General features: G+C 40.0%; 1 protein-coding gene across 3 annotated transcripts in view; it reads right to left on the reverse strand.

Annotated features, from left to right (window-relative positions):
• ncor1 (nuclear receptor corepressor 1) overlaps nucleotides 1-22,883 on the reverse strand; it is a 47,271-nt gene that overhangs the window by 18,913 nt on the left and 5,475 nt on the right. For all 3 annotated transcript variants that reach the window (XM_028422563.1, XM_028422564.1, XM_028422561.1), the window contains exons 3-17: nucleotides 20,128-20,222; nucleotides 19,679-19,886; nucleotides 16,436-16,618; nucleotides 14,530-14,643; nucleotides 13,496-13,552; nucleotides 13,318-13,370; nucleotides 12,522-12,588; nucleotides 11,006-11,178; nucleotides 10,179-10,269; nucleotides 9,750-9,928; nucleotides 9,582-9,636; nucleotides 9,181-9,282; nucleotides 2,991-3,121; nucleotides 1,986-2,281; nucleotides 98-163 (exon numbers count right to left, since the gene is read on the reverse strand). In XM_028422563.1, coding sequence (XP_028278364.1) covers nucleotides 98-163; nucleotides 1,986-2,281; nucleotides 2,991-3,121; nucleotides 9,181-9,282; nucleotides 9,582-9,636; nucleotides 9,750-9,928; nucleotides 10,179-10,269; nucleotides 11,006-11,178; nucleotides 12,522-12,588; nucleotides 13,318-13,370; nucleotides 13,496-13,552; nucleotides 14,530-14,643; nucleotides 16,436-16,618; nucleotides 19,679-19,886; nucleotides 20,128-20,222 — 1,870 coding nt within the window. The remainder of the gene's footprint in view (nucleotides 1-97; nucleotides 164-1,985; nucleotides 2,282-2,990; nucleotides 3,122-9,180; nucleotides 9,283-9,581; nucleotides 9,637-9,749; nucleotides 9,929-10,178; nucleotides 10,270-11,005; nucleotides 11,179-12,521; nucleotides 12,589-13,317; nucleotides 13,371-13,495; nucleotides 13,553-14,529; nucleotides 14,644-16,435; nucleotides 16,619-19,678; nucleotides 19,887-20,127; nucleotides 20,223-22,883) is intronic.

Genomic DNA, 22,883 nt, shown 5'->3' on the forward strand with positions numbered 1-22,883 from the left:
CAGAGGTAGGAACAGAGATCATCGAAAGCAGCAGTCACGCAGAGAAGGCACAAAAACAGACGTATAAAGCAAGATGGGAAGGAAATTAAAACACTACCTTTTTTGGCGACTTCCATCTCCTCCTCGGTCCAGCGAGAAGTTTCTCCGGTTTCACCAGCACCAGCTAAATCACAAAGAAAAGAGGCACAGCCCCATCAGCACTGACAGAAAGAGAGAGAGAAAAGGAGTGATAGTGAAGGAGGGAGGGAGACGGAGAGAGACAGTCCTTTCTTCAGCCGCCTCCTTCTCATGGCCACTAATCTAATAATCTGTTTACATTCAAAGGTTGCTGAGACCTGCTCCCTCTCTTACACTCTCACTGTAGCTCTCACCCTCTCTTTCTCTCCCTCTCCCTCTCTCTCCCCTTCCTCACAGCTCAGAGCAAGCCCTCCTTCTCTCTAATCCACAAGGGGAGGTCCTTGGTCAGCTGATGTAGTGCCAGACAGTGGAGGAGTGAAGAGCCGTGCCTCCCTCTTTGGGAAATGGCCTTGGATGGAGACAAATAGACAGATAGAACAGCCAGCACCAAACCCTCCCACCCCGTCTCCTGTGACACTGCGCATCTGACTGACACACACAAACAAACACACACACAAATCACCACAGCCTCTCTACAGAGTTCACCGCCCGCCCCAAAACAAAATTCACAGAAGTGCACAGTAAGTGCGGAGGGGGCCTAGTGAACTCTCGCCCACTCTCTTCCATGGCACCCACTGAGACTGTGTAAACATATGGACTAATATAGCTGCAGATGTACCCTTGACATTAACAGCCCCCCACCTACCTTGAAAATTAAGACATTAATTCTCACGGTTTAGACAACTCCTAACAAAAGCTCCTAACAACCCAGACACACACACACACAGTCTGTCGCAATAAATCAAATAAACGTCTACTAGACATTACTTTCTCCTCCTGTAGACAAATGCACATATACATGACCCTGTGACAAGCTAGAGCCACCTAGAGTGGTTATAAAACTGTGGGATATGAAAACAGACGGACAGGGTGTCTGTCAGTACAGTATAGCATCTCACCTAATGACATACACATACTGTACAACATAACCTCAAACAAGATCAAACGCCCACTGTTGGCCGCACTGAATCAGCAGCTTCCTAAACTTGTCTGGCACTGCGTCAACTAGACAAGACTGACAGACAGCTACCCTTTAGCACCTAGCCCACATACTTCTGAGTAACACCATAGCAGCAGGGGTTACAACAGAGCAAGCAAACAGCCCTGCACAAAATACTCAATGTAGTCACTAAGGGAGATTACAGTTGACAAGGTCCCATGTAAACTATTTTATGTTGAGAACATAGAGGGTTTAGGGGATGAATGGACACAGCAGAGGGTTAATTAATCACATTATAAGGCAGACTGTGAATAACTCAGACTGTTTACAGAAGCTAAACTCAATGGATGGCAGTGATAGCAGGTGGCAGAGCAGTACAGTAACACAACAAAACAAGCTTAAACAAAAAGGAGACCTGGAAACCTGAAAATCTGACCTGGCTATAGAGCAGCAGTCAGAGCAACAAACTTCAAAAGTCTGCAGAAAAGTGCAGCTCCAGTACCATGATAACAGCTCAACCAGATTGGTTCGTTGCCATAGTGAGAAACAGATTTCAAGCAGCTTCCCAAGGGAAAGGCAGTGCAGGATAGATCATGTCTGACTCTTGAAAGTACCTGACCCAAATGTCCACTTTCAGGCAAAAGACAGAAAATGACAGGTTGAAAAGGACTGTTATATGTTGTAATAATGCAAGAAATATCAAAGTTTGTGTACTTAAAAAAAGAAATAACATGATATGGTGTTAAAACACAGTTTTAGTTATTTATCCAATATATAACTTCTGAATGTTATATTGCCATTGTTTCAGGGTGTGTTCCTCTGAAAAATGTTTCAAAAAATCTCAATGAAGCCTCTTGAATTAATTCACCTTTATTAGCATCCATAGAAGACACTGGAGTCTGTGGTTTTGTAGGCTCCTTCATGGACTTCTGTGCTGGATCCGATTTAGGGAGCTGCGGAGGATCTGGCAAGGCAGGCTCAGAGGCAGGGGGAGGCGCTTCCTCAGCTGCCACAGATGCAGCCTCATTGGCCATGGAGCGTGTGGTGATCCTTCCCTTACGGCGGCCCTGGCTATTGGCAGTCTTCCTGCCACGCGGCGTGTTTTGCTCCTTTCCGTCCTCGTCCTCCCCACCGTCACACTTGTCTTTGTCCTTGCCAATGTCCCTGTGGTTTTGGACAGGGAAACACAGATTTTAGTTGTTGGTACAGCAAATATCTATTCCATTTTGACTCAGCAATAACAAGCTCCTTTGTGTAATCTGTTCTTTTTTCGCTCTGACTGAACAGACGAAAGGATATTACAGACTGCCACCACTGCAAGCTGAATTGACATGTTAACAAATTAGCAAGTTGTTGGCCTATAAGCAAATGGTGAGAACAGACACCGTTTCAAGGATCTGGAAAAGTGGCATTTTTACTGCACAATTTCTGGTGTTCATTCAGTATCCAATATTTTATAAGACAACATAACAATCTACAAACAGAATTTGCATTCTGTTTATTACAGGATTGTAACAGCCAAGCCAGACTCACTGAATATTATGAGCCAATGCCAATAAGCTGAATGTGAAGTCAATTAAGAATTCTTCACTACTGCATTTACCCTTTAGTTAATATTTATTAATTTAGTTGTAATCGCTAGTTTTTTTTTAATATTTTGATAAATGCAATAATTTCAGTGTTATCAGGTCAATGGATGTCATGCTTCAATAAGCATATAATGCTTAGAATTAACTGAAAGCACTGAAATATGTAATGTAAATATACATAGTTACTAAGATACTATTTCTCAGTGAAAGGATTGAAAACTGACACAAAGGGAACTTTACCTGCAGGGACTAATGAGCAGGACAAACAACTATTCATAACTCACCTAGAATCCTCCTTTTCATCTTTCTCTTCCTCGTCCTTCTTTTCCTCGTCCTCTTTTTTCTCAGACTTCTCAGATTTGTCCTCTTCGTTTTTGTCGTCTGACTTATCTTCTTGTGAGGGACGTGTTATTTGCTGCAGACAAATCACACGGAAAGTATTTAGATGATTTTTCCTTTAAACTTTCAGAAACAGGTCAAAGTAGCTGAGTAAAAATGGCTAGATGTTAACATTTTGCACCATAAAGCAGAATATTATTCAGTCCTAAGGTCTCATCACAAGATTGCAATGTAATTTTTATTTTTCCAGAAGGGCCCTATCCTGATCAGTCTTTCACCAGTCTCTAGCAGCATACTTATGTGAAAGCTTAATGACACCCCAACAACTCCCTCAAAACATTGGGTTTAATGTTTTAAAGTTGTGTGGATAATGTCAGGTAAAAGGCAGAAATATTATGCTGCTGTCTTAATAAAACTTTCAACTTTGCGATTCCTCAAAGTAAATCATATTTCAAAAAGTAAAGATGAGGTTTAACAGCTTCTTTTTTGTCTGAAGTTGCTATATTTTGAGGATGTGTCCAGCATAAACAAACCACATATGCAATAGTTCTGTCATCTGTTTTTGTTAAGTGGCCAGATTTCATGCTTTATCTATCTCAGTAAATCCATAAGTGACACTTATAGACTTTATTCACACCAAAACAGGCAATATAGTAGCAAGTTCACATCAATATAACTACCTACATTAAAAAAAAGTGAATTTTAAAAACAAGCATGACTGAATGATTGAGGACAGAGCAACATTCTTTATCAACACTGCTGGCGTGGTACACCACAGAATGCTTCCTCCTGCCTGTTCCATGAAAGTGCTATGCTGGAACAAGTCTGGCTATGCCAAGCCAAACATCCCATGCTGGTACCAGATGGGGCCAAGGAATGTGCTTCACTCAATGGTAAAGGCAAAAGATAAGGAATGATTTTTTTTTTTTTTTTTTGGGGGGGGGGGGGGGGGGGGGGGGAGGAGTGAGGCAGAAAAAAACAGGGATGTGGCCGTCTGTCTATTTAAAAACAACCAAGCTCAATAAACAGAATGACTGCCTCATCACACACTAAAAGTCTGACACAGAAGTGCTCAAAAAACTGGAGTCAGCCTGTGCTGCTGTTGTAGAAGAGCAAGCCATACTCATTCACTCTGAATTCTTTTTGTGAAATGTGAGTCCCTCAACTTCACAACCAGTTCCACTTGGTACAAACCCTATCATAACCCCATTGTAGCCATTCATCTAAAATTGGGTGGGCTTTATGCGATTACATACTGCTTGCCTCATTTACAAATATTTGCAGAATTGCTAATAACACACTGGACTGTTCAGTTTTTATAGCAAAACCAACAGTCATTTACCAATGTAACGACTTGACTGCATGCCATTTTGGAGGATTTTTGTTGATTCTATTCTGGTTGGTGCCCTGACAAAGCATCTAGTAGAACTTTCTATCAAAAAAGCTACGCAACAAGAAAGAATAATCAAAACTAAAAGAACCATACATATGATGCCTGTTCTTAATTCAACTTCTAAAGATGTTGTTCACAAGCTACATTAGATTGTACTTGTACTTACTAAGATGCAACCGCATCGTTTCACTCTTTAAGGAAAGCCCAACACACACACAGAGCTCAGAAAATAAGTCAATGAATGCAGAGGGGACTATGGCAAACTTGGATTGGAACTTCAACTTCTGACTCATTTCCTTCTTGGTAAAAGCATTTTTTGAGCAATGCAGGAGCAACCTGTCTGTCTGTAGTGACCTCCCCATACATGTCCTTCAGTGAGATGCTGTTCTGGCTGAGGTTGGGAGTGCTTGTGTTTGCTTTGGAGGTGGTCAGATAGCTGTGGCATTCCTGCCTCTTCTCCCACATTGCACAAAAAGCCTCGACACAGATGTTCTTCAAAAGTCAATGAGGTGCTGTGGTTCTGTGGTTTTTCTGTGTTTTTAAATGAAGCTCTTTTCTGACCTGTCTTGAATATTTTAAGAGTTTTAATTTCTCCCCTCTTTTGCTGATTCATAAGGCTTATTTGATTTAGGAAATGACAGAGCCACAATTCAATCTTCCCTTTCCTACCACAGAACTTAGGCACCTAGAGGTATTTCTCACTCCTGCTTAAAGCAATTCCAGTTACTGGAATATGAAAAAAACACTAAATTATTACTATGCATCACATCTATTCTTGCAGTTCATTAGTTAATGCCATACAGTGACAGTTAAACTGGAAGCAGAATTCTTTTATATCCTGATAACAGATTTTTTTAGATGTACAATGGAATAAAATAAGTAATTGTAGAACAATATTTTATCAAATATGACAGAAAAAGACCAAATCCAGCTTTGACCACAGTTACCATGGTTACTGGTGCATAGGAGAACTATCAACCATAGAGAAGGAACATTTTGCCATCACAGATCCCCATAGCAAAGAGCAAACCGTGATACATGTTCATTCACCTATGTGTGGTGCTGCACACTGTAAAATGGCCATAATTACATTTAAAGATGTATTTCACAGCTGACTGAAAGAGAGGGGCACATTGGTTCAATAATGAGAATTTTGTTTGCAGTTTTATTTACATAACATTAAATAACTGATCAGGATCATCACTCTACATGAGAAGAGATAGAACAGTACTAGATTTACACAATAAATTCGAGTAGTAATTGTGGTAACTTCTGGTAACATTATGATGTAAAAAATACCTAAAATACCTCTTTAAAGGGGAATTAGACCTTTGTTGTCCATAGTGTAGATTAAGTTGAACTGAAAGTTATAGCTCCAATTTATATTCTAATTAAGGTAGTGCACCTCAATCATATTTTTACAACAGAAAACTTGGTATCAGATTATAGTAACTCAAACCAGAAAACCCAGACATGAACAGGAGGTCAAGTTGCAAATTTTACTTTCCAAACACATGACGAACTTCCAGGCACATTGGAAGGGTGTAGCCTGTGCGGGGGGGGTTCTGTACAAGTGTAAACTGTATGTATGACACCTAGGGCTACTGGTGTTTTGACTGTCAATTAGGATAGAGGCACAATATATCTCAATGACTGAGATATGAATTTCTCATATGTCAGCATATCTAAGACAGTCTACACTCTAAAATTCAAAGTTGATCTTTTACATTTACTCAGGAGTAAATATTCCCACAATATAAATACATATATATGAATGCATGGTGTGAAGATGAAATTAAAAATCATGTCTGCACATGTCCTATAAAAACTACCCTAAAATATCAGTTTGACTGTCGTCAAGGTTCAAATAAATATGTAGGCTAAGAAATAAACCGCCCAAGCAACAGAGGAACTGAAAATTATAGATAAAAAACAGGACAAGAAATAAATAAAGTGTGTCTTTAGCTAAAAAGTAAAAATACTGGCTTTAAACTAATTAAACATACCTGCAAGCTCATTTGTTGGTCATGAAAACCTTTTCCTCTGCTGTGAGGCACAGCTTTCTGATGTTGCAAATGTGAATTTACCCTCCAGTATTTCCATAGCGGTGGAAACGGTAGCAGTAGAGGGGCAGGACAGCACCATAGTAGAGCTCCTTAGAAGGGCTGCCGGGCCACGGCACTGCCGCACATATTCCGGGAAAGCGTGTCATCAGGCCGCTTAAGCCGCCCAAAGAATTGTCCATCTCACATGCACGCACTAATCTATGCAGGGTCACTCAAGGTAATCCCTGCCGAGCACTCCTCTTTGATTGGCACTCACAGCAGCACAGTGAGTTTTTGGGCATGTCAGATGGCTGGACTGTACCAACTGAGCTGTTTCAGAGAGGGGTGAATTTCTTTCTCTCGCTTCCAGAAAAACAGAAGAGGAAACGGAATACAAAAAAAGGCACACACTCAATGGATAAGCTGCCAGTGCTGACTCTGTCTCTGAGGGTTTTTCACTCAGTCTAACTCACTCGCCCTACATTCCTCTAGTCTTGCTGTTCCTCGCTGTGTCCTTTTCCTTTCGACACTAATGACACTCTGCTCACCTAAACTGCAGTAGCAGTGCAAAAAAAAAAATCAATCTACACATTCTTGAAACCTACAACATTATTAGGAGAAAAAACTGGGGCCATTTATACAACAATCCTAATTCTCAGGAGTACATAAAGTAACACAGATCATTTTACACTGCTTTTTTAACATTGAAAGTCCCAACCCAAGTGAATGATTTCATGCATTCCAACCTAATCAAATTGTTGTCAGTCACATTAATTTCATTCAGTAGCAACTAACTTTAAAACAGGTTTAGCTGTGTTCTGCATATTGTGCAGAGTCAAGCTAGTATTTATCAGGGTTGTGTTAAAGAACTATTTAAGCACCACAACCTCTCTAAAATACGAGATCAAGTACCTAATGGTGTAACGCCAAAGAATGAACATTTGAGACCTCTCAAACATGGCCCAGACACACAAAATGCACCATGCACACTGCATTAATCGATGATAATAACAGCTTTTTTGAAATTATACTGTGTACATGAATGTAACACTCTTCATACAAAGGGAGAACCGATCAACCATCAAGAGCTCAGACTCTGCCACCACAGAAAGACATTTTTCTGCACTTACTTGGCACAGAAAATGAGTCCTCTTGCAAATGCAGACAGATCCATACTATGAAAGGTGCAAAAGTTAAAAGGCTCAAAAGGTAAACCACCCATCAAGAAACTGTACCACCACTTTGCAAAGTAAGAACATTTTACTTGTTAACACTGTAATCATGAAATCTTGAGCCCCCCACCGCCTCCTCCTGTACAACCACTCTATTGTGTTGCACAGTGGACGTACTCAACAGAGACAGAACATCCTGTACACTGACTGTGACATTGGTGAAATGGGGAAAAAAGCCCATTGAAGAGAAGAAAACACCAGAACGACTGAAATCAATACTTAATGTCAGAGGTTTAGCAATATTATTTTTGCGAGGGCCACATAGACTTACATAAGAAAAGCAAAGGGCCACATTTCCCCATAGATAATAATATAAATTGGACCACTGACACAGTATCTATCTTTAAAATATACTCGTTACATTTTTATCATTGTAAGAGTCATTTGCTGGTTACTCCTCTGTCCTCTCCCTACCTTGTGTGTGTTCACATCTACTTCGAGTGTGTTGGTTGTATGTTGAAACATACTCCCGCACACACAGTGCAGAGCATCACAGTTGATGTGAAAATATTTTTACTTAAGAAAACCATTGAAGCGAAAATGAATTTTAAAAGTATCAAACCCCAAAGTTCTGAAAGTCATGCAAGAACTGTGCTCTTTTTTTTGTCAACTGACATCTGAATGCATAGCATAGTCGTGCAGCATTTTTAAAGGGGAGACAGCATGACCATGTCTCCCCAAAGGTTGCAGTTTTCAGTTTAGTTTAGAGTTTTCACCTCTAAATGTGTGGCACACTGGCTTTTTTTGGCTTTAAAAAATTACTAGTGAAAAAATCCTCGATATGTTCTCTAATGTCTGTTAAGTAGAAAAAAAACACGTCTAATTATCTGTTATGTTGTCCTCTATTAATTGTGGCCATTTCAGGACATCTCAAACGAGAGTTTGTCAGAGTCAGTGCTATACTGGAACACATTCAACTAATAATTTACCTGGCATCTGGAAAACATATTCCAGCATGTTTAAACTCCAGTATTTATATAATTAAATGTTCATGTTAAGTTGAAATGTTTTTCCACTGTGGGTTCTAAAGGTATACATATTACAGATTAAGGCCATGTGTATTCAAGACCACCGACAGACATGTAGCTATATCCTGATAATCCAGTTGTCAAAGCAGAGCCCTATGTTGTCTCCCATATGCAATACTGTAATACAGTCACACATCCGTCACATGCAAAATGTCCTGTCAGTCTGATGAAACAAGTGTGTCAAGAATCAGACAAACTCAACTGAAAGCTCAGCATGTGAAACGATCACATCTCTCAGCCAAATGACAGGGTAGTTTCCATACCAGTACCTCTTTGTAGTTACTACTGTTGTTCTATTTAGTGTGGTCAGATCTAAGATATCAGTCATGCTCGCATATCAGCTGTATCACCAACTGCTGTTTCATTTATTCATCTTCATCAATATAATTTCCAAGAGCAAAATATTGATTTTTTTTTTTTTAAATCTGTTGGTTTACCTGGTTCCTTCCTCTCCGTCTTCCAAGGTTTCGCCTTACCAACGTTTTGTAATTGTGGTTCTTTTTGGTCAAGTAATAGTACAGGACACAGTCAGCAACGCACTGAAACAAGAAAATAACATATTCAAGTATTTGCATTTCTTATTATTACTGAGATGTAACATTGGGAGCAAATATGTATACAGTTTTATAGTATACACACTTGTGGACCATCAAGAGGATTTTATATTTTGTGATTTTTTTTCATAAACAATTAAGAATAATAGATTACAGTGCATTATAATCATAAGACTTGAGGCTTCACAGACTCTCTGATCACTGGGATACTTGTATGACGCCAGTGGCTATATATATCTTGCTATATCGCAAAATTGTATTTAATAATACAAGCCACAGTTTACCTTTCTTTCTAGATAGGAGGCAATCAGGCCAAAGTTCTTAGGGTGTTGGACAAACCTGCAAATATGAATTCAGTCAGTATTGTCATGCCAAAAAATATAATTGCACAGGTGGATAAACTGTAGCTGCACTAAAATTGTGACTGTCCTGCCAACAATAGAAGAACTTACTTTTCCTTAAAGATTTCTTTTTCGTGTTCAGTCCAAACATTCATGAACTGCCGGGCTTTATACACCTTCATTGGGTCATCCATCAGGCCATTCATGTTGATAAACTTCACTCGCCTCTGCTCTGAGTCGTACATCATTGGAGGGATGACAGACAGCTGTCTCATCTGTTTCTCGTTGTTCTGTGAAACATGGATAGGGAAAGCTGGTCTAACAGGCAGTTGTCTTCCCAGTTCAGTGCTCCATCTTACTGCTACAGAAATCAATTTATTGTGACTGTATTGATACATTCTGTACGTCGTATACAGATGAAAATGTAATAGAAAAACTCAGGAGATCCCTCACTCACTACATTTCTGTATCTTTTCACTAGGGAAGCGCAACCCTGTAATGCATTTAAAATATATAAAATATACTCCAGTTAGTACTCACCTCCTGCTCAGACAGGCCATCTATAATTTCAGAAATCTCATGCTCGCTTCTTGCAATTGTGGCAGAAAGTCCTGTTCCTCTTTGTCCAACCCTAAGGAAAACAGGGTTAGGTGTGCCAAACGGCACACGCAGGACAAGTTTAGGTTGAATAGTGCATTAATGTGCATTCAGTTGTTCTTCTTTTTGCTACAGTCAAACTGTTTATGTGAGCAACAGAAGATGGGCTTTGACACTTAGCTTTGTTAAACAGAATCACTATACCCATAATAATGAACAGAACAGTCTATTACTTGGTTCTTCCTTCACGGTCTAGCAGTCCACATAAACAGTGTTGTCATGAAAACTAACTTGGATAATTCAATGAAAGCACAAAGACCCACAACAACCAGACGCCAGGCCCTGACCCTGTCTACCACCCTACTCAGAGAGACAGTGTTCTCTGCCCTAAGTAGGTCATCACACACCACCTAGAGTCCTCCATTTTACATGATAACTGAACAGACATAACTTAAAATTAAAAAGACAAGTTTCATGTTTTGATGATATTGTTTCAGGTCAACGTTATTGATGCATCAAACGACTGCTTGATTGAAAATCATTTCAATGTAGTGCTGGCTCTATTGCATTTTGTGAACTTTGGGCCTCCTCTTTTCCATAGTTAATGCTTTTGATAGTCTGTATCGCAGATTTTATGCTCACCCCTCTAAAACATTGTGCACCAATGTAAGTATAGAATGTGTGCCTCTGAATAAAGAACCAGTGATCCTATCCCATATTGATAAAAGAGTATGTTGCAACTTTGATCTGTCACAGGAAATGAGCATTACCTTTGAAAACGCTCCTGTTGCTCTCTCTGTTTTCGGATCTCCGGGAATTGCCTTTCATAATACTCCCGCGTTCTGCTCTCCTTGGCTTTGCGTCTGGGGTTGTTCTCCATTCGCTCCACCTTCTTCTCCCATGCTTCCATCAGCTGGTCATAGCGCTGGCAGATCTTCTGTTCCTGTGTGCACAGCATTAAAAAAAAGAGCAGGCATCCTTTACTACAGGCTCTTAACAGAAAAGTGAACAGACTGCTTCTAACCAGACTTTCTTCTGCACCTATGTTTATTTTTTTATCTTGCTGTAAATAATGTTTCTACTGTTTAATTTTTACTGTTACAGGTATTTTATTTTTTGGTATGCTTGCGTGACTGTATTTTGCTGCTGCAACAGTGACATTTCCCAGCTTGGGATGAATAAAGTATTTGCTATTCTATTCTATTCTATTCTATTCTATTCTATTCTATTCTATTCTATGGAATATACAGTAGATATGAATATGATATTTTACAATGCCCTCTACAGTGCTCATTTTGTCAGACACAAAGTAAAGTACGGTAATATGTTGGCAAGTCACTAAACAGATGAAATTAATAAATGATCAACCCACCATCAGGCTGCCAAGCAACAACTATGGCGTTTCTTTATTTGGCTTTAAGTAGAGCACTGGACATTTTTTTGACCAATCACTAAAATCTTTGAAAACAAAAGTAAACAATGACGAGAGGCCAGCAGAGTTAAGAGAGTACAGGCTGTTTTACAACTAGCTGTGTTTGTTGTGGGTTTGTGTCTCCCTTTGACATTGCTTAATTCAGTGTTATGACCAAGACAGTATGTGTTGATGCCACAATTCTATTAACAAATAGGTTATTTTGACTAAAATCCAAATGCTTTTCAGAAGTGTATGAGTTAAAACCTTTAATGAAGACATGAAAAACTGTTGTGAGGAAAAAACAGCCCCATTTCCACTCTCTGCAGTGAGGGACAAACAATTCACCTTCCTCTTGGCATGAAGCCACGTCCACTCTGCTATTGTTCAGAGTCCAACATGCTTGTCTGACTCCAGCAGGGAATAGCCAGAGAAAGGTGCAACTTGGAAGGAATTTGTGTACGTACACTACTTCAACATGGTGTGATTCTGAAATATTTAAGTAAGTGAAAACTGAAAGGATGATGGTCTCTGTGGTCTGTTTTTTGATATGACTATTTATTGTTCTGTTACACAACCAGTTCTGTCAATACATCAGCACATTATTTGAATTAGCACATTTTGACTACTGGATAAATGTCTTGTAGACATTTAAAATCTCTACAACTTATACACGTTGTTTCATTTGTGCTTCATATCCATAATGTGTCAAAAGAAACATGTATAAAGACCTTTCACAATCCCACGGTAGTTGCCGTGGTCATCTTAAGGTCATCTGAGTACAAACAGTCAGGTGTGCTAAACTGACCATGGAAGGCAGGGGGTGCAAATAACGTGAGCATGCAATTTAATTTCCTAACAGCAGGGACACTTACCCTTTGTTTACGTGCATGGTTCCTCCTCTTAAAAAACAAAATCAACTTCTTCCTCATGACTTGGTTCCTGAAGGAGAACAATAGTTATTCAGCTAACTGCAGACATTCACATTGTTACAAGCAACATTATTATGGGGTTTTTACAAAACGAATAATAAATTGTCAGTCACTTTTAAGTTGTCTTGTGTTGTTAAACAGACTTAAGAAATTTTGAAGCATAGAGCTTGGTTTTCTTTTAAACACCCGCCAAAAAACATCAATGTTTATTTGCACTGTGACAGGTACAAAATACTGGGAACTCTTCTGTTTACACATGGTGGTGGCTGTGGGGAGAAAATGGTGAGAGTGTTGACCCTGAGAAAGTGGCCTGTTCAGCATATTCACACAGAAGTGGTCTCTGTCCTGATAAAAGTCTAAGCCAGATGGGCAACTCTCATGGTACATACTGATAAGGATTTTGTCCTAGACAACATGGCCTTCAACCCCCTCAACAAAACCTACTTTAAACACACCTAATGCAGACACAGACATGCACACTCTTTCACTTCCTTTCTCAATCACTCTCCTTAGTGTCAGTAGGGCGACTCAATCAGGTGACTCAGCAATAAGATTAGAGAGAATTATCAGCTGGGTTTATCTTGCTGAGGTCAGAATTACCTCCAACACTTTCCTCAGCTGACACTCTTCTTATCATTACACTGTGGTAAGCATCATGTAGCAATGTTCTCATACAGCACATACTTTGTATGTATATATGGTCATATATTGTAATTCTACAGAACTAACAGATACTCACGTCTTGATGTTGTCATGGTACACCTTTGTGTCTGAGGGCTGGTTGTACAGAGGCTGAGAGGAAAAAAATCAGATACAGAACAAGTAATGGCTTATTCGTTAGCTATAAGGCAAACGTCTAAATTAAAAGCACAGGTAAGGACTACAAAAAGTCAATTACTAATTATTAAACAACATACCAGCTCAACCTTGGGACCAAGTCCTTCCAGTATTTTATGAGCCTCTTCAGCTTTTTTCTAAAAAAGATTTGATAACTTGATAAATATTATCACCAAACATCAACAATCACCAATTACAATATGTATAGATCAGAGTTATAACTCATGGGATCATTTTAACTACTAGCTTTATAAAACACCTCCCAATGAATAAGTCAAGAGACAAATATATCTTGAACGGTACCCTTGCAGCATTATCAGTCCGGTTGCCAAGACATCTATCCTGATTCATTGAATCAGTCATCCTTTAATATTATCAGGAACATGCTCCATATTTTTACATTTTATAAGGCTATAACAGACTAAGACAAGCAACCACTGCTGCTATTAAAAAGCTACAGCATCTTCACATCTTAAATGGTTAATGGTAGACTTAGCAGGAAGGCGTGTCTCTTTGCTCTCTACCACAGCATTGTCTGACAGACATGAACTGCAGTGACCTCCATAAACACACCCTCACTCACTGCCTTTGTTGCTTAGTTAAATACAGATGAGGCATTCCTCCACAGCTAACTGTATTCTTAACTGATAGAACAAAAAATACCAAATGTCACACAGTCTACAGTAAAAGATGCTTAAGTTCTCAGAGTCTGCTTTCTAAACATCCATAATGCAGAAACCACAGATGAAAAATTTCCAGCAGAAGATGCACCTACATATTTCTTTTTACAAGTTAAAACACCGCTACGTCAAACGCTTGTGCAGAGAAATAGGAGCAGCAGTAAATGTTTAGTTTCTGAGCTGTAACACACTTCAGAAATGGCAAAAAGTAATTCAAGAACAGATGGTAGTGATACTAAACTGCAGTCTAACCAGTTACCAAATAGGAAGACTTAGAGTGAGGTGGAAGACTATCACTGTTGCCTGTAGTCACCAAGGTTATTCCTGGCTCTGAGGACGCAGAGGGGAATCATGTTTTGTCGGTTTGGTGCGAACTTAAGTCTTTTATCCAGCTTGTTGTTGGTGTATCTTGGTGTTTGCAGCAAACAACTAACCCTGTTTTCATCATAGATGATCTGGACGATGCTGCGATGCTTGTGCTCCACTGGGGGAGGGGTTACTGGCTTTTCTGGCTCCACTGGCTTGGCTGCTTCCTCCTCGAGTTGTTGCTAAGAGACAACAGCAACACATATAATTTGACTAAGAGCAGGTAGGAAAGACACATAGGAATGATATAAGAAACCTGATTTCATCTATACATGAACCATCTTTGTATGTTTTGTTTATCTGTTTTCAATTTCAACAGGTACATGATGTGGTGGAAAACAAAGATCCATCTAAACATGTTGATTTGATCCTACCTTCTGATATCTGAGGCCCATGTGGGTATAATCAGGAACTTCAAATAAAACATTTTATCAAAACTGATGGTTTCTGCCAGCAGGGTCATGTTGATGATGACAGACAACCTAATCTAGTAAGTGTTTGGTTGGTCAATGTTTAAATTTGAGGTTGAAGGTTATGTTTAGTACCAGGCTACAGAAACAACATTAGTAGTTCCTGAAACGCCTTAAATAAACAATGAAATTCCAAAACTAGGTTCCTAAACTTGGAATAATGCAGACTGCAAAACTGAGAGACCTTCTCTCTCCCAGCAAAGCTCAGTTAACATTCCTATCTAATGGGACCGAAATCCAAAAAAGACAGCGGGCACAAACAAGCCAGATTGGAAAATGGGGAAAAGGGCTCAATGTACTGGCTACAATTCCTCATTGAGAAGACAGCTTAGCAAGTTTAGCAGGCAAGACGTTTCTGTTCAGTTCGTTCCCAGCCACTAAATTTCTCCAAAAAGAGCTAATATGAGCTATGTTGTTCTTGTAGACATGTGATTAAGACAACACTTTAAATTTGACTGTAACATGATTTCAGGTCTATCCAATGGGTTTTTTCCATGTTATAATGGGTCTTTGGCAAGTGCCGGTGCAGAACAGTAAACATAACTAGCCCAAGTATAGTAAAGGCTAGGGTTGGGTGGTATCCAAAGTTTGATACCGTCAAACGCCCTCCACATTTTACCCCGGTATACGTGAATACCGTGCCGTGCGCCCCGCCCCGCTTTTTCAGTTAATATAGTTTTTATTGAGGGTATTTTAAAACACATATAGCGAACTGACTTTTTTTTTTTTTTTTTTTTAATTTCATGCTGGCAGCACGCCGCGGTATTAAACTGGTATGAGCTAGTCCCGGTGTGTTTGTGTTTGTTTTTGTAATTTTATCATGTTAAGAGCGCAGCCTTTATGCTAGAAGTTACGCATTGTAATAAAAACACTTGTCCGGTAAACTGAAAACCTGCCGGTCACGTTTTCCGCTGCCAAGTTTTTCTGATGGAAACAATTAAAGTGATAAATGTAGGCTCAGATGGCACCAAACTGTTGGCTTGTCCCTACACCTTTCATAAACTAAATCCCATCTCAGCTCTGGCTCGTCCTCTAAAGCGCAGTAGTGTTCTTCTAAGGGACCCGGTCACAGGTGAGACTACAGCTCTCTCTCTCTCTCTCTAAAAGTGGATTGCATTTTTTTTATTGATGGTATTAAAAATGATACCGTTGCTACCTGTGTGCCCCGCCGGTATACCTTAATACCGCCCAACCCTTGTAAAGGCAGCAAGTTACTTCTTTTGACTGTTATAAAGTAACTGATAATAAGAGGGCTGAAACTCAGACGTTCAAGATGCATCTAAGATCATGTTCTGTGTGTTGTTTCATCAAACACAGTCAGATTTGTATTGCCATTTTTCATTGAACTGTCACTATAAACAATTCAAATCAAAACAAATACCTGAACAATACATTTCTGATTCCCACAGCAGACCCTATATTATATTATTAGTACCTTCAATTTCAGATGCAGTCACATTCAAACATCTAGTGTGATTATTCAATATAACAATGCGTGACATACCTGCTTTTTTTTCAGCTTAAAGATTTGTTGCTCCACTTTTGCAATCTCTCTATCCACACGATCCATACTCTGGATCAGCTCCTCCTTGGATAATTTGGAAGGAGAGGTATCCTGCTCTTCCCCAATGTGTAGTGTATGTCCTCCTGGGGATGGAGACTCTACTTTGACAGTATACTGAGACTCCTAAAAAAAAAAAAAAACGGTTCATTAGGTTTGCAACATCTATGGTTCTATATGTATATGCACTGCACATTTATATTAATTTTATCAACCTCAATGTCAAAGTCAAAATTTTACATGATAAATTATCGCAGATAGAGTGTATAAAAAAAATAAGACCGTCATGTTTATAGAGGGGAAGAAGAAACAGGGTAGGGTTGGGCGATATTGGCAAAAAAATTAATCACGATTAATTGTGGCATTTAGCCGATAACGATAACTTTGACAATTAATTGATGACAATTGCACTTACATGTTTTTGACTCTAAATCGCCACATTGTTCTGATGATACTGACAAATCATCAGTCAAGTTAACTACCAGGTTGAGCTGGTAAGTAGTGATTAGTCACCAACCAGCCATGTTTGAAATATGTATTGATAACAGAGGCACAAACTGCTTCAAAATAATAATGAAGCAAAAATTTAAAGTAACTTTGTCCTTCAAATGTTCTTATCTGAAGGTCACAGAGCAGTGCATATCAACATTAAAATTAAACAGGACAAAAGTTCAGAAAAAAGTCACATCAGTGATTATTTCAAGTTAAAAAAGTGTGTCTGTGCAAATTAACCTGTGACTGGAATATGTCACACACTAGTGCATGTTTTCACTCATACTGTAGAACAGCAGCAGAAAAAACCTTAGAAACAAACCGGACAATTCTACATGTAAATATGTGTGTGTGCAAATCAACCTGCCTTATGTTCTTTCAGCATTTAGTTTGGTCAGGAGCACAATGACCAAGCGTATCGCGGATTCTCGGAGACTTCGCTGTTGTAATGTTTTCCTATCTTGCTGTGGAGTCCGTAAATAAAAAATCAGGAGGCAGCTTCTCCAGTCGGAGTTTATTGTTTTGATAACAACAAACATCCAGGAACTATGGCAACAACCAACGCTCCACGCTTCACACCTAATGCATGTCGCGTATGCATGCGCACGCTTTCTTCGGCTTTCATTGTGCCGTATTTTCACGACCATAAGGCACACCTAAAAGTCTAAAATTTTCTCAAAAGTCGTCCATGCGCCTAATAATTCAGTGCGTCTTGTGTATGGGTTGAGTACCAGACACAGGGACGTGAACGTAAACTACGTACGCTGCAGCGATGAACCAATCAGATGGATACTACGTAATACATACACTACATACGCTGGCAGCAATTCACCAATCAGCTGAACGCTACGGTACAGGCGCAGCAACTTCCAGCGGATTACAAAGAAAAGCTGGCCAGCTTCTGCGTGTACTGCAGTGACAAAATTGCCAGCAAAAACATCCAGCCCAGTCACATCACCAACATGGATGAGGTCCCCCTCACTTTTGACAACCAAACTGTGGAGAGAACTGGGACCAGCACAGTATCAATACGGACCACGGGACACAAGAAGTCAGCGTTCGCTGTTGTTCTCTGTTGCCATGGTAATGGAAAGAAACTTCCGCCTATGGAAGAGGAAGACGCTGCCTAAAGAAAAGTTTCCAGCAGGAGTCGTCGTTAAGGAGAAACGAGGAGACGGGGAGAAAATCGGAGAGTGGCTCAGGGAGGTTTATGTGAAGAGCCCGGATGTTTTTTTTTTTTTTTTTTTTCACCCTCGTTGCTAATCTGCGACTCCACGTGCGCCTGTCTTACCGCCGGTGTAAAAAACCAGGCGAAGCTGAATTCAGAGCTTGCCGTAATCCCAGGGGGTTAACAAACAACTTCAACCACTGGACATCGGCGTAAACAGGGCGAGTTACGCCAGCATATGTGAATGGATTGTGGATGCGTGGACTCATGTTTCTGCAGTGACTGTTGCCCGAGCTTTTGTGAAAGCCTGCATAATTTCTGAACAATAATAATAATGATTACCGAACAGCCAGCCGGCAACGTGTGTGACTGTGACTCTGACAGTGATGAGCGGGAAGCTGGCAGGTTTGAACTCGCGCAATTGTTTCCTGTTTATTGTACATTGTTGTAATAAATAATTCTGTGCAGTCAGCCACTGGTAAGGCACTGATTAGGAATCACTATGGTTCATCTGATTAAAATGCGGGACAATTTATATCCGAAGATGGTCTTTATTTATTAATAAGTGTGAACATAAAGTTCGAATCACAACAGGCATTCAGCAGCAGCCACTATTCTGCCCATTGAAACACACACAGCGTTTCTCTGTCGCTGCCACCTTCAAGAGCGTGGCTGCACCGGCTCTCCTCACTGATATCCACCCGGTTTTTACTGAATCGCTGCTAATAGAGATGTGAGCGGCTTGCGGAGGATGTGGAGCGGTTTCCTGGGTTTTCACTTCTGCAGCGCAACGTAACCCTCCGTCTTAAAGCTCAGACGTGAGGGTCCGAGCGCACATCACTGCAGCTCAGAGCACAACAAGAAAAACACCATGCAGGCACGGCAGCAAAACAGAAAATTGTACATACACATTTCAAATTTTTATGCAGAATAACGTGTGAGTAACAAACCAATCAGCTGCATCTGTATTATGTAATTATTGCGAACTACATTGCTATATGCAGCAAGTAATCAAACATATATGTATGTATATATAATATATACAAAGTCGTTCCTTCAAAACAATAAAGTTTGACTTAACTCACTGTTTTGCTCCTGTTACCTTTTTATTTACGTACTGGTATGTTTTAGCATAGCGTGCGCCTTATAATACAGTGCGGCTTGTGTATGTGTCAAATACAGAAATAGACCCTGTAATTGAGACTGCGTTTTATAATGCGATGCACCGTATGGTCACGAAAATACGGTACTGCAGCTTATGGTGACAGACGTTGAAGCTCTGTTAGGAACGTGCTGCTCTGCATCATTTAACTGAACACCACTGCCTTCCCCCATTATTATGTTATTGTGGGCTCACATGTGCGCGCTTGCGGGTGATGGTGAGAGTACGTCGCACACAAAAATACCTCATCATGACGAGGCACTAATCGCCATAATCGATAAGTGGCAAATATTAATCGGGGACAGTTTTTCTGACAATTAATTGCACACAATACGATTTTGCACAAGCCTAAAACAGGACCCACCTTTTTGACCTCCACAGTGGCTCTTAGGCTATCCTGTACAGTATGGGGCATTGGAAGCACAATGCCCCCTGCAGTGGGAGGAGTGCGGGTGATGTGAGCCTCAGCAACTGTCTCCATGCGTGGGCGTTTAGCCTCCATGGCCTCGTGTTCAGACAGGGCGGTGATGGAGTGAAACTGCTGTTCGTAGCCATGGCGTCTCTCAGGAGGCCTGAGGAGCAGAGGTAAACAATACATTTACAGATGTATCATAGGCTGCATCTGGTTTTTAGAATGTGTGATTCTGAAACTAGAGACTCAATAATGGCGCATCTGAAAACATACAAAAAAAACTATTCCACAATGAGACTCTACTATGAGAGAAATTAAAACTCCCCATCTGGATGGGATGTGTGAAAAAAACTGTGCCAGATATTTATACATCAAGCCAGGCATTTAATTTAAGCCCTTACCTTTCAGTTCCAGGGTGAAATTCAGAGAGTAATGATGGTCTTCTTCGGCCCTGTGGATCCTGCATGTGAGTCCGATAGTCTGGGACGGTGAAATCCTGAAGTCAGGAGAAACACAATAGGAAAACCTTGAAAGGCAACCTGCTCTAGATCTAAAAGAGGAGTGGACAGTACCCCACTATATATTCCTGCAAAACCACAACTATAACAATGTAGCAACCAAATAATGCTTATAGAGAGGCCGGGTCCTGTCTGCACAAGCAACATAACAGGGCTGGACACCATGATACAATACATACCTCGAGACATGGACCACAATACAACATGTACCTAGATACGGTGCAGTATGATAGAATTCGTTATAATAATAATACTGATAATAATATATAATGGCCTATAATATGCAATGCTCAACGTCTTTTATCTAAAATTATAGAAAAAAAACTTAAAATACAACTTGCTATGTACCACTTTGGTAATCTAATAACACGCAGGCTCATTCACCTTTGGTCACTGAGCTGCCAAGCTGTTTACATTTTGACACATCCATCCATCCATCCATCTTCAACCGCTTTTCCGGGGCCAGGTTGCAGGGGGAGCAGTCTAAGCAGAAACGCCCAGATTTCCCTCTTACCAGACACTTCTTCTAACTCTTCTGGGGGAATCCCAAGGCGTTCCCAGGCCAGCTGAGAGACATAGTCTCTCCAGAGTGTCCTGGGTTTCTTGTTAGAATTTAAACGGTCCCTACATATTAAGCAATAGGACTGTCCATGTGCTGAGAAAAAGGGACACAACATAACCAAATCTATGTTCCTACTCTCACCTATGGTCATGAGCTCTGGGTAGTGACTGAAAGAATGAGATTGTGAACATAAGCGGCCGAAATGAGTTTCCTTTAAAGAAGTCTGGGTGTCTCTGCTTGACTGCTGCCCCCACAACCTGGCCCTGGCTAAGCGGTTTGAACATGGATGGATGGATGTTGCCAAATTAATGATTACAAAAATTCCAAAGAAATTAATTCTTCTTGTGTTCTTCGGGAACACAACATAAACATAAGCACATGGCTACTTCATGTGTGATGTTCCTCATCATCAAAGACTGCCCTGATGCACGCTCACACACATTGACTAAGTTAAGTTAGCGATCATACTGTCAGACCAAGACAAAACATGGACTCAATGGAAGATGGTGCCAAAGACAGAGGTGTTGCTCTTCTTTGATTAATCACTTTTGATCTGACAAGACAAGAAAAAATGAAGCATGCTGCTCTGGCCAAGGAACCTTTGTTTTTAAATATATATCTAAATATTTATTGTTCTTTGCACAGCCCTAGACCAGAAGCATTGTCTTTACCAGCAAATAAAAGAAACTATGCATTGCCAACTGTGTATTTCCAGTGAATAGTTTAAAGCTGACTGAGGGGAACCTAGTGGCCTAGGGGTTCACAACATTGACCATTTATTTGTAATGTCCCTCGTTTAAACCTGGCCAGAGACCTGTATTGTATAACCCCCACCCCCCAGCTGCACGCACACCACACACACATGCCAACCTACCAGCCAACCCCACCCACTTCATTTCCTGTAAGCTCTCTGCTGTACTTAATCTAATAAAGAGCAAGTTCCTAAATGAACTTAATGGTCATTTTTACCACTCAAAATAAAGGACTCAGAGCGTAGTATATTGTAAAAAACGTCAGTATTTAGAGGTTTAATCAATTTCATCTCTTACAAGTTCACATATTTATTACCAAGTACTGCAAAGTCTGTTGAGCGCAAAACAACAAGAGTACCACATCATGTTAAAACTTGCCATAAACACATGTTATATAATGAAAAAAAGAGCAAGACTGCCTTTTTTTCAACATGTTACCAGTCAATGCTAAATTACAGCAGCACCAGCTGCTCCCATCTGGCATAATTTTGCTAATGTCTAGAAAATTAAATAAAACCTTTTTGATATGATTTTGTGATTTTATGATGATTTTTATCCAGTAAGATACAAAATAGAGAACACATAAATGTTATCAGCACTGTGTCATTGCCAAACACACCTAAACAAGCAAATGCAGTTACAGGAAACATTTCCAAATTCCAGTTTTGTCCCAGATTTCAACAAACAATCCAAATGCTCAGAAATGTTCTGCTGACTGTTTTCTGTGAAAATAAGCTTCTGAGAAGTATGCCATCCAGAATGGCAAGCAAACATTATCTAATATGTGGAACTACTAAAAGTGTACTGGTATTAAACTCTATACAAAAACCCATCACCTGTTTTTTTCAGTACAGAGACCACTATCACAATTAATGTACAGCCTAAATGTATTTGTAAATTGTTAAAAGTACCTTTCATTGTACGGCAATGCAGGAAGCAATTATCACAGAAAACTAGATATATTTCTTTTTGTTGGGAAAAAATAAGTTGAAAATTGAGTCCTTTGACTGTGGCCAATTGAACACAGCAGAGAACTGGACAAAACTGTGACTTCTCATTTTCCATATGAAGTTGCAATTTGATCAGGAAGAGGTCACTGGATGTCGGCTGCAAATTCAGACTAACTGTCACTTTTAGGCTGTAAGCCTATTTATTCACTATAATGTCTCAACTTCTGCCCTCACTGCCCTAGAGCAACATGCATAAACTCCTGTTTGTCTGCTTAGTTCTACCCGTTATGCAGGGCTCTAGTGTGCGACCATTTTGGTTGATCATGCGACCTAATTTCTCAATGGTGCAACCAAAAAATATCTGAGGTTGCACCG

The sequence above is a fragment of the Parambassis ranga genome, chromosome 14, assembly GCF_900634625.1.
Source record: "Parambassis ranga chromosome 14, fParRan2.1, whole genome shotgun sequence".
Taxonomy (NCBI): Eukaryota; Metazoa; Chordata; class Actinopteri; family Ambassidae; genus Parambassis; species Parambassis ranga.